Source organism: Vanacampus margaritifer, chromosome 1 (genome assembly GCF_051991255.1).
Source record: "Vanacampus margaritifer isolate UIUO_Vmar chromosome 1, RoL_Vmar_1.0, whole genome shotgun sequence".
NCBI classification, from domain to species: Eukaryota; Metazoa; Chordata; class Actinopteri; order Syngnathiformes; family Syngnathidae; genus Vanacampus; species Vanacampus margaritifer.
Window position 1 is genome coordinate 52,535,199 of NC_135432.1, and position 11,973 is coordinate 52,547,171.

Sequence of the window (11,973 nt, forward strand, 5' to 3'; positions counted from 1 at the left end):
ACGCATAATAAGTCGGCGCATCATTAATGCCAAATAAATCGTTAAACACGACACTTCGCTTTGCAGCCCGGCGTCATCACGTGGTGCGTTCACGTACCATCCGTTTTTCAACAACCGTACGATGATAGAACAACTATACAACATAATAATGTCGATTGGCATCCATTGTTTTTGTATCATTGATGAGAAAAATTAAACGATGTGTATCTTTCACAGAACACATAAAAAGTTAAATTCGACGAGGATGGGATTCGAACCCACGCGTGCAGAGCACAATGGATTAGCAGTCCATCGCCTTAACCACTCGGCCACCTCGTCTGGCCATATTTACGTTTGAATGTTTTTTAAATAGATGGTCTGTGTAAATGCAGGAAGTGAAGCCGACGGCGGCCATCTTGCGTTGCCACACATGAGTTTTCCGCTCCGTACATTTCACGTTGTTTTCTTCCTCTACAGCGAAAATACCACTATGTGTGGCGTACGGTTGTACCAATAAGTATAAAATAATTTTGGGAGAAGCTCTAAATGCAGCTTCATTAGTAAAAATGTGAATACCTGTATAAATTTTCTTTCGTAAGGTATTTTCCAGAGTGCTACTCAAAGATTGGTCGTGAGGTCCGCTGTTCGAATCCCGCTCTTTCCAAGTTATGTGTTTTGAACTTGGACAAGACACTTAACACACATTACCTTCCAGTGCCACTCACACTAGTGAACGGCTGGTGTGAATGTTTGGTGGTGGTCGAAGGGGCTGTGAGCACATTCCCTCAGTCTACCCCGTGGCAGCTGTGGCTACCTACATATGTACTTTACCGAATGTGAGTGCATGAATATGTATCTATTTTGAAGCGTCTGAGTGTTCGGAAAAGCGCTATACAAGTCGGATACATTATTGTTACAAGAAATTGATTTCGATTTGGATGGCTAACATTTAACTTTTATGAATGTAGCGTTTAAGTGACATGTCAGAAAAGTTCCAGGGCCGACGTCACAAAAGGTAATCTAGAATTTCAAACGTAAACTACAATAGTAAACATTTAGTTTTCCCCTTTCATGTGGGGCAGATTATTAACTATCATATCTAGGCAACTACTTTGGCAGGACAATTCATGGGTACCTCACTAAGCAAGCATCTGACAGTTCCTGAGAACATCGCTTTGCGGTATAGCAACCTCAACTCACCCGACCTGGCTGTCATTTTTTTCCCACCTTCCCAAACCCAAGGGGGTCATCAAGGGGACATAATTGGAAGATGTGGATGTGGATGATATCAAGATGGCTGTGATGATGGAGCTGTTTTAAGATCCTGGGAGAAACCAGCCTGCATGAAGGCTGGGAAAATGCATTAGACACTGGTGGGATTCCATCGAAGTGAAAACTTAAGAATTTTAATGTGATACATGATTTATTTTGCAAATAAAACAAATGTAAATAAAGTTTTGCTTCTCATTCAAAAACTGCAGAATGTTCTGGGTATTACTTTCCATAATTTCTGACAGCAATGTTTTGATGTGATATGTCAAAATTGTCAAACCAGCCAGCTGAACCACTTTGAATTAACATAACTACATATGTGGCAAATAAATCAAGTGTCAGTGCAAATAACAAGGCAGAACACAGCAAGAGGGGATCAAACATTTATTTAACCCTTATTAAAAGTTACAATAAAACCATTAACATCTCCAAACGATAGCAAAATAAAGAGAACCAAAAACATTGGCCAAAACATATTTACAGAGAAATGTTTTGCAGATAAAAAGCTCACATTTTGTACACAATCCCAACCCCTGCATCATAAACTCTTGAAATGTGAACGCCGCAATACTCAGGAAGTTTAAATGGGGATTTTAATCTGGAAAAAAATCCAAATGCACTAACAAAGACACCGATCTTCTCCCACCTGTCCTCATTGTTTTTTTATACATGACAAATATTTGAAATTTGCGGGCAAAACGTAGGAATGTATAGTTATGAAAATTAAGATCATTTGAAAGGTTTTCTGCATCCATAAGTCATTTTGAATAGAAGATGGTATGCCTTGCTCTGCAGCGATGGCAATCGTTAAGATCCCAAAAATGAGACAAAAAAATTGTTATAGGGCTGCCACGCTGAAGATGCTTCTCTGTTAATTGGGTAGGGGGAGAAGTCAGTTTTATATTCCTGATTTGTCCACATCCAGTTCATTACCTTCTCCACATGACACTCCCTGTGTGTACCATAAGGGGGAGACACTTTCATCAATTTGAGGGCCCGGTGAGATTCCGTCTGTCAAGAACTGATAAAAAAAAAAAAGGCAAGTGAACTTGGTGGTGGAATCAGCAAATGTGATATATCCTTTGTCTTCTTTTGTAGTTTTGTTGTATAACTTTAAGAACGTGGCATGAGTCTCTCTTATATATATTTATATACTTTAATCTTGGAAAATTAGTTCAGTCGCTGGGGCGCAATCACTCCGCACTGGCGTCGCCCTCGGGGGCGGCGGGTGTCGTTTCCTCAGCGGGGGCAGGGGCAGCTGGGGCGGCCTCCTCGGCTGGAGCTGCCTCCGCGGCTGGAGCGGCCTCCTCGACGTCCTTGGTCTCCCCCTCTGGAGCAGCGGCCTCGCCCTCCTTGGCCTCGGCGGCTGGCGTCTCGTCTTTGGCTTCCTTGGCAGTGTGGCCGTTCTCCTCGGGCTTCTCCTCGCCGGCGGGGGAGGTGGCCTCCTCTTTGGCCTCCTCGCTGCCCTTCTTGTTTTTCTTCAGTGAGATGCCCTTGAACTTGAAGGAGTTCTTCAGGGAGAATTTCTTTTTCTTCTTTCCATCCTTGGGGGCCTCACCCTCTGCCTTGGCGGCCTCGCCGTCCACCGCGGGAGCTGGCTCAATGGCATCCCCGGCACCGGCCTCTCCATCCTTGGCTGGTTCGGCTGTGCCATTGCCATCTGCAGCGGCCACATCCCCATCAGGCTTAGCGGATACATCCCCGTTGGTCTTGACATGGCCGTTTTCCTACAGAACAAGAGGCCTTGTTAGTAAATCAATTATTAATATAGCAATTTTCAAAATGTAAAATATAAGGAGTATCTCATTTGGCAATGTTAGATGGCAAGATTCCTGGCTACACTTAAGAAAAGCTGTTGATCTTGGTTTTAAAAGGAGGCGGAGGGGCTACTCTAATCGGCCGCGCGGGGGCAGTAGTGTCGCGTCTGCTGTTAAACGTTAAAGAACAAAGGAAATCCCTCGTCACAACTGCTCTCGCAATCATCCTTTTTGGCTTTAAAGCTCACCCATTGCATCAGCTTTCAGTTATAAAGGGCCTATTGCTGTTATGGTTATATACATAATCACAATTCGACAGCTTGGTTACTGAGTTTCCAAGTTTTCACATTTCAGCGCCTCATCAAGAATTCACCCCATTTTACACAAACAGAAAATCTCTCGTGCCTTAGCGAGCAGGCGCATATCCGCGCTTTTGTTTGCAACTCTGCAAAATGTGCCTACAAGCAGAGCGCATTTGCATCCTTTCCACTGCGCATCTTTTGTTTGGCCCGAGAGCAAATGTTCCTCACGATTAAAGCCAAACCCTGAGTTAAAACCGCGCTTCAAATATCCTACACATTCATTCATAATGTGTCACTTAGCATCACGTTCTTGTCATCGATTTCAATTTATTTCCCTCGTGGAACCAGCAGCCTAACTGAACAAAGGCACGATCGATGCTCGCAAGTGGCGATTGCATTTACCATGCTACAAGTCTTCTATTATTATTATTTGATTTTTAAATTGTGATTTATGAGGTTTCGAATGTAATGCGGAGCGTAGCTGAGCAACAGCTTGCTACCGCCGCTCCAAGCACGCCGGTGGTGGGCGTTGGGTGCCATGTGACTCCCCGCCGGTGCTTAGCTTGCTCGGTTTGCTCCAATTGACTCACCTGGCCGTTGGCTTTGGCGGCAGCAGGGTCGGCGACGACATTCCCCTCAACAGCTACATCTCCTTTGGACATGTGGGCTCCCATTTTTATTACCGTTAGATGTTCGAAACACACAACAAAAATAAATCGAAAAAGAAAAACTTCAAAGTGTGTGTGTTTGGGGGTGGTTTTTAGATGGAAAAGTCCAGCTCTAAGATGAGCGCGATCACGCCAAAGAATGAAGAATCCCTCCTCCGTCCTGACTACACAGACACCGATCACGTCCTCCCACTGTGGACCCCTCCGCGGCAGAGCTCAAATTAATGGATGGAAGAAGAGACACGACTGTGAGTATTTCAACTGCGCCTCAAAAATCGACCAGAGTCTCCTCCCATGGGCGTGTCAGCAGGGCCATATCCAATGTGATGCCGGGGGGTGGGCCTGGTCCATCCCTACAGCATGCCACTTGCATTGCTTCAAGCTGTATGCAATTTACAAGTTTTTGATAGGATCACTTGTTGAATGGCTGTCAAGTTTATAATAATTGCACCTTCACCTTTTCCTGCTCTCTTATCCCTACAACTGGTGCAGTAATTTATTATGCTCCTCTTGGTACAATTTACACTCATAAGTATAATAATTGCACTTTACAGCAATTGCCATATTCGTACATTACATTGTAGAAAAAGGTCAAAACAAACAAAAACAGTTCCCATGTGACACACTTTGGACAAAATGCCACAATGATCAAGAATTAAGAATTAATTTCAACTTTACACATCCTTTTTCTTGCCTTGCTGAAATTAGCCCATTTATACAGCTTTCATTAACATTTCAATTGGGGAGCACAGCTAGGTAATGGGTTGCAACTAGGCAAGCATCTTGTACTCGCAGAAGCAGGAAGCAGAGCGCAGAATGTGGGAACAACAAGTGTCTGTTAAAACAAACATTTTTCTCCAATGGAGGCAGGACTTGATGGATTCAAGCAATTTTATTGTCATAACTACACACTCTTAAATATGATATGGTACAAAATAATTTAAAAAAAAAATGGTTCCCAGATAATTAAGCCCAATAAGTGAAAAATCAATACAATAAGATAACGAGATAAAATAAAACAAAAAAAGATACAAAATAAAATAAAATATAAGCCATAGTTGTGAATGTGAGCAAAGACAAAAAAAGATGTTCGAACCATTTTGGTGGGTCAACAGATTTAAAAAAAAGAATGTATTATATCCATACGGCGAGGCTTGCATTGTGTTCAAAGTGTACACAATTTTACTAAAATAGGGACTTTTTACTGAAGGACTGAATGATTTTAGGAAAAGATTGAATTGTAATTTCTCTGACAGATATCACCATTTTGATTCGATTGATAATTTTCTTTAAATCGAGCTTCAAATTTTATGTACTACTATATAGCTAACCAGCTACAATATATCGTTCTATGGGCACAACCCAACAGAGACACTAACTGTTGGTTGGAACTAGAACAGAAGGATTGTAATAACCTCAGACTTCGAGATTTACTCTTTATTACAACATCAATTAAGCGCCATAATTGTTTTAAAAACCCAATGATTTCCGCCACCGTGACTGCCTGGTGGAAGGCACTAGAATTGACAAAAGCCCAAGTGGAGCCCTGTGGACTTTCTCCCCTATAGCATAACCCCGACTTTCAACTTAACAACCAACCGTTTCATTTAGCTGTGTGGGAGCAGAAAGGAATTACACATCTCCACCATCTCTTTTCAGATAATATGTTTATATCATATACATCCTTGCTCCAAAAATACAATATAGAAAACGGAAATTTTTTACATTATCTACAAGTTAAAAATATGATAAAGAAAAAAATTCCAACACTTCGGGGTACGCTCCAACCGCCTGTTTTAGCTAAAGATATTAACAAGCTTTCTCCGACAACAACAAAAAAACCTTCAAAAATATATAAGTTACTTTCATATACTGATAAAATGTCTTTACCCATCTCGAAATGGGAGACAGACTTGTCTATAGCACCTGACTTTTGGATTCAAGTTTGTGAAAACGCATTTAAAATGACAAAACACACAAATTTACAACTTATCCAATATAAAATTATTCACAGAACATACATTACTCAATATATGATGAAGAAAATGGGACTCTCAGACTCCGACATTTGTCTCCAATGCTTACAAAACACTACAGACACTTATGTTCATGCTTTATGGTTATGTACTCCGGTTATGTATTTCTGGACTAAAGTCTTAGAAAAACTTTCCGCTATTTTGGACTGTAGGATACCTTTATCTCCAAACTTGTGTTTGCTAGGTGACCTAACAACAACTGACTTACCACATAAACAATTTCAATCTACACTTGTAGCCCTTACTATCGCTAAAAAAACAATTCTTGTTAACTGGAAAAATAAACAAACTCTGAATATCGACCAATGGTCTAACCTCCTCATAAATCACATTTTAATGGAAAAAATATCTGCCTCAAATAAAAACCAAATATCAAAATTTATAGAAACATGGTCTACGTATATAGAATTTTTTAACCTAATTCCGGTTACTTAATTCTGTCTGTTAGCGAGAGCCACTACATCGTGATAACTTACATTGATGTTTCTGCATCTGGCAATTTATTATTATATTATATTATTAGTATGGGATTTTTTTTTTAATGGGCTTTAGGTGAACTGATGAATACACACACACTCGCACGCACGCACGCACACACACACACACACGCACATACACATACTCACCCACATACAAAAAAAAGGGTATCTATATATATATATATATATATATGTGTGTATATGTGTATATATATATGTATATGTATTAAAAAAAAAAAAAACATTTATTAAATCTTTTTTAATAGATTTGTTGGATTTTTAAAAAAAAAAAAAAAAAAAAAGGAGAGCAATGATGATGTCAAATCGAATGAACAATACTGAGCTCTCCTGTAAAAAAAAAAATAAAAAAAAATAAAAATCGAGCTTCAGTGCAATATTCACTATGTAACATTTACAAATAGGACATAAAATTACATCATACCATCAAAACATTAAAAGCTATTACTGTACTCCAATAATGTACGGACACTAAAGAGGCTGTGTGTCCTTTTTCAAAGTTTTTAAAATGGTTCAATAAAGACCTACTGCTTGCTTTAATACATACATAATCATGCAATTATGTGTAATAGTGTATGTAAAAATACTTTTTTTTTACCAAAGAAAAGTTCTGTTGTATGCTAATGGACATGTTCTTTGCACATAAATGTAAGATAGTGTATTTTTGGTTTTGTTATATTTTTCACATTTTTGACATTTAGAGATAGAGACTGAGGGCTTACCGACCAATTTTGAAATTCATATTGTGGTATGAATTCCGTCCCATCACAGTTATGGTATATTTCATAATATGAACCCAAGTGTTAATAAGACATGTTATTGTTTCCATTCAGGTCTAATGATGTAATTTTTCTCTGAGTGAAGACAGTTAACTATAACTGAACAAATGCCCCAAAAATGATCTCCCATATCTACAGCGTGTCACAGTTTTTGAGCGGTAAAAAAAAACCAACAACAGTAATGTTCTCTGAGCGATAGTAATCTTATTACATAACAACCGGCCTTTACAACATTTATTAGAATAAAGTGCTTTGTTACAGCTGCAACTTGTGAGAGTGTCAGTGGTGGGCACATCAATGAATTTTGAGCATCTGTCATTCGGCAAAAATCAAAAGTGGTGACACCCTTCCGTCATCGTCAATATTTCAAGACACACCAAACAGTAATCATCAATGTGTCAATCCGTCAACGTTACTTTAACCAGGCTTCCGCTATTGCTAAATTACAGCCGCTATTTTAGGACCGATAGTAAATTTCATGGACGTAGTCTGTCAATCATCTGTCTGTCAACGTTATTTCAAGAATGCTTCTGTCATGCTAAATTACATTTTGTCCAAAAAAATAAAAATAATCACGATTGCTTTGGTAATAATTGAAATCACGATTATTCAAAACTATTATTATTTTTTTTGTTTAAAACAAGAAAATTTTTAAATATTTGAAAATATTAAGACTAATAAAATTATTTGAAACACTATGATTACGTAAGTTCCTTTTGGACCAAACAGAATTTATAATAATATATTTTATTTATGTTAGCAAAAATTTAAAGTTGGGGTGCAGCGTGTGCAGTATGACTTGTGAGGTGCAAGCTAGTTTTGACAGGAGTGTGTGGTGATAGAACTCGTGTGGGCGTGGCTTAAAACAACTCAAAATTCATATTATTAGGGCTGCAGCCATCGGATATTTTGGTATTCGGATATCCTACTGATAATTCTAGCGAATAATCGGGTATTTGGATAGAAATAAAAATATATATATGCTTTCTTGGTTAAATAACAATTATAAATACAGAAGACAAAAAACACATTTGCATGTAATAATTAACAACCAACTGGTTTTCATTCATTCATAGATAATCAACTTATTTTATTTTATTTTTTTACTTGAACTGTGCTTGTCAGCAAATTATTTTCCTCTGAAACAGCGAGATTTTAAACAAATCTCTCCCCATAGATTTTGGTCAATGAAACTAAAGTGACGTCAGACCCATGATAGCGATTTTGTCGGCTAAATAAATAGCACATTTGAGTAAGCCTGGTTTGTTAATAAGTGAACAATAGGAACGGCAAATTAGTCCGGCTGTCAGCATCAAAGTGTGCATCCATCAATCCATTTTCTGAACCGCTAATCCTCACGAAGGTCGCGGGCGCGCTGGAGCCTACCCCGGCTGTAGTATTTACGCCTTTGAAAAGTAATCAGACGGTTGGAGCACTTTACCGCTGCTAGCTAGCGTGGCTAGCTTGCTGCTTGGTGCTGGTAGCTCACAGTTAGCTAGCAGTCGCCGCTAAACGCTGTACAATACAATGTCATCATAATTGGTTTGGTACTGGCCCGATTTATTGATTATTGATGATTACACTGACAGAATTCCGGCAACGAGTCCGTCATTTTTTTACGTTTCTTGTCATTCGATAATCGTCAACCACCATTGATAAATCGACGGACATTCTGTTAATATTGACAGAATGCCAACCTCTGGAAAGCGTTGAAGATGAGTTGAGTTGAGTTGAGTTGGGACCTTTGAGACACTGGTGCTGCTTTGTCATTAGCGCAGTCATATTGAGGTGAATCATGACTCTAGTGCAGTGGTGGGCAAACTCGGTCCTCAAGGGCCGGCGTCCTGCAGGTTTTGGAGGTTTCCCTGCTGCAACGCAGCTGATTCCAATCAACAGGATCGTTACCAAGCTTCTGCAGAGCTTGCTGATGAGGTGATTATTTATCAGCTGTGTTGAAGAAGGGAAACATCCAAGACCTGCAGGACTCTGGCCCTCGAGGACCGAGTGTGCCCACCCCTGCTCTAGTGGTTGGGTTGCTTGTCATTCAGAGGCATTGGGGAATCTATTTTCTCCCATGATCTCAAGCCCTTCATCTAAATTCTTACAAATTTGAACCAAATTATCCCCTCTTTGCCATCACTGAGTCCTCATTTTATCCAATGTGAGACCACCACCTAAAAACGCCAACTTCTTGTAGTCTTTGCTTGACTCAATGAATTCATGATTTCCTTCATATTATCTGAGGCATCTCTGTCTGACATTCCAAGAATCCAAAAGCACAAGGATCAACACCCCCCCTCCCCCGTACACCCTCACACAAACATGTCACAACCGTGGAATGCGAGGTATGCATACTACGCCACCCAGAGAATGATCTCCATCCTTTCACTGGGCTGAACCGCTCAACCTCTCAGAGTGGAATACACCCTGAGGGGTTGTAAATCTGTGAACAACCCCTCCCATCTTTGCTTACCATCCTCCTTCCCACTAGACATTCCCCCAAAATGAGACAAGAAACACAACAACAGGGTTCAAAGCTTTCTTTTGCACCATCCCGCCATCCAGTGTGCGTCTAATCATATCTTTGGAATTCCTCTGATGTGGGCGTCTATGAGTGGACTCTTGACCAGGATGAGGCCAAAATGTTGGCGATGTTGAATTTCAAAGGGTTCATTCTAACTTTGATGATCACAAAACAAATGTTTTTGAATTTGTATAAATATGTGAATGGTTTGTCTTCCGATATTCCTTGCGATTGGCTGGGGACCAGTCCAGGGTGTAGCCTGCCTCTAAAATCAGCTGCGTTTGGCTCCAGCTCACCCAAGCCCTAAAGAGGACGTCTGATAAAAATGGAATGGATGCATGTTAAACTAGAGGGGGGGAAAATATATAGCTTGTTGCACTCACAACCTGATGTTAAAGTCATCTTATCCTTGTCTTCTAATGTTGTGCAGCTGTTGCACCTCACATTTCTGTATAAACTGGAGGAGAGGAAAAACTATATCAGAGTGCTATGTCTGTGCCAACGGTTAGTTTATAGCAGCCTTTTCCAAACTTTGGGCCATTACCCAAAATGGGTCCCTCTTCTGATTTTTACTGGCTTGGCGATTGTCAGTGTAAAATGCTCTGAGCTATTTTATTGTACAAATATTTCCTTGCGAAAAGGCTTTTTGGTGTTATACATTATTTAATCTTTGTTCCTTTTTTTATTAGTTTCAACAAAAAATTGTGCAAATGTCTTGGGCTCTCAATAGCAGTTTTGTTTTCATTTTCGTTTTACATCAGTGATTTTGACTTTAAACCAGTATAACCGCACGGGGATAGATACAGCAAAAGTAGGGGCTTGTGAAATCTAGTAGAGTCGTGCGCATGGGCTCAGGAAAAAGCCATTTAATTTTCCTGAAATCTGGATAAAAGTTCAGACACCAGATTTTTTTCTTTAGTGAGTGACATTTCAGTTGTATTGGGTAATTATTGCATGCGAAAACAAAAATGGTAAAATATCAAGTATTTTTAGTACAGGGAGTCCTCATGTAACGTCGTACACGACCTACGTCGTTTCGATTTGACAGAGCCCGTGCCGCGTCCGTAGCACCTTCTTTTTTTCGTTAATTTCCAACAGTAATCACGCCATTTTAATCTTATTTAAAGTTGTGTTCTTGTTTCCTTCAGCAGCGGGTCGGCTCACCATCAGGCACGTCACATTTCCGTGTTTAAGTTTAAATTAGCTACGCTCTGCCGTCCGTCAGCACTGAATGTCCGTGCGGAAACACAAAATATTTTTGGTTCCAGCTCTTCCTGGTTGCGCAAATACGTTTTTTTAAAACTACTCTACAAAGTATTTTGATGGAAATATCGACTTCAACGGTGAAATCCGACTTAAATCGAAATTGGGATTACATCGCTAGAGTAGGAACAGAACTCTGCCGTAATTTGAGGACCCCCTGTATTGTCTTTAGAGTAGGCATCATGGAATGTGGTTATACTGCATCTGCATCAAAGTCAAAATAATCTGGATTCAGGTCTGTCTGTCCAGAGTTCCTCCCTTCCAAAAATGGCAAGTTATTTTAAGATCTAAATTGCCCCAGGTGTAAGTGTGACGTTACATAGTTATACGTCTGTACGTATGACTAAAGTATATGTTAACTTTTGCAGCCTTTTATACGCTTTGCGGCTTGAGCCTGCTGTCAAGTCTATATTCTCCCAGACTTTAGGAGGCAGTGAAGAGCGTCTATGGCATATGAACAACGCTTCACCACAATAGACAATACAGACGCTCCCCAACTTACGAACGAGTTACGTTCCGAGCGATCGTTCGTAAGGTGAATTTGTTCGTAAGTTGCTTCAGTGCTATATTTTGTATTATAATTTATGTTTAAAGAGAATACGTACAGTACTGTACTACGTATGTTAGAGAGAGAGAGCAAGAGACACACACAGTATGTACATGTACGTAATAAGATAAATAAAATGAAGTTTAACTTACTTTTGGAAGATGTACTCGATGCTTAAGGATTTGATGGAGGAGGAGGAGGAGGAAGAGGAGGATTTTATATCAGAGAGGTTCTTCGTCATCGCTGGAATGGGCTTCAAAAGTTACTTCCTCCTCCGTAACTTCAATGTAGGAAGAAGTTGAGGGTCGCGGAGAAGAAGATGAGGGTTGATGAGTATCTTCCTTGGAGG

At 39.9% G+C, this 11,973-nt stretch overlaps 1 protein-coding gene and 1 non-coding gene across 2 annotated transcripts; both read right to left on the reverse strand.

Annotated features, from left to right (window-relative positions):
• Positions 1–236: 236 nt before the first annotated feature.
• On the reverse strand, positions 237–318 carry trnas-gcu (transfer RNA serine (anticodon GCU)). Its single transcript has one exon. It is a non-coding gene; the product is annotated as a tRNA-Ser (tRNA).
• Positions 319–1,622: 1,304 nt separating this feature from the next.
• Positions 1,623–4,227, reverse strand: marcksl1a (MARCKS-like 1a). The gene is made up of 2 exons (XM_077585825.1): positions 3,901–4,227; positions 1,623–2,978 (listed from the first exon to the last, which is right to left on the reverse strand). Exons 1-2 carry the CDS (start codon positions 3,982–3,984, stop codon positions 2,445–2,447), a joined length of 618 nt encoding a protein of 205 aa, XP_077441951.1. The 5' UTR covers positions 3,985–4,227; the 3' UTR covers positions 1,623–2,444.
• Positions 4,228–11,973: the final 7,746 nt, after the last annotated feature.

Coding starts and splice junctions, on each gene's coding strand:
- marcksl1a (XM_077585825.1), bottom strand. CDS start 3,984: ATGGGAGCCCACATGTCCAAAGGAGATGTAGCTGTTGAGGGGAATGTC. Junction 2,979..3,900: donor CCGCCAAAGCCAACGGCCAG/GTGAGTCAATTG, acceptor CTTGTTCTGTAG/GAAAACGGCCATGTCAAGAC.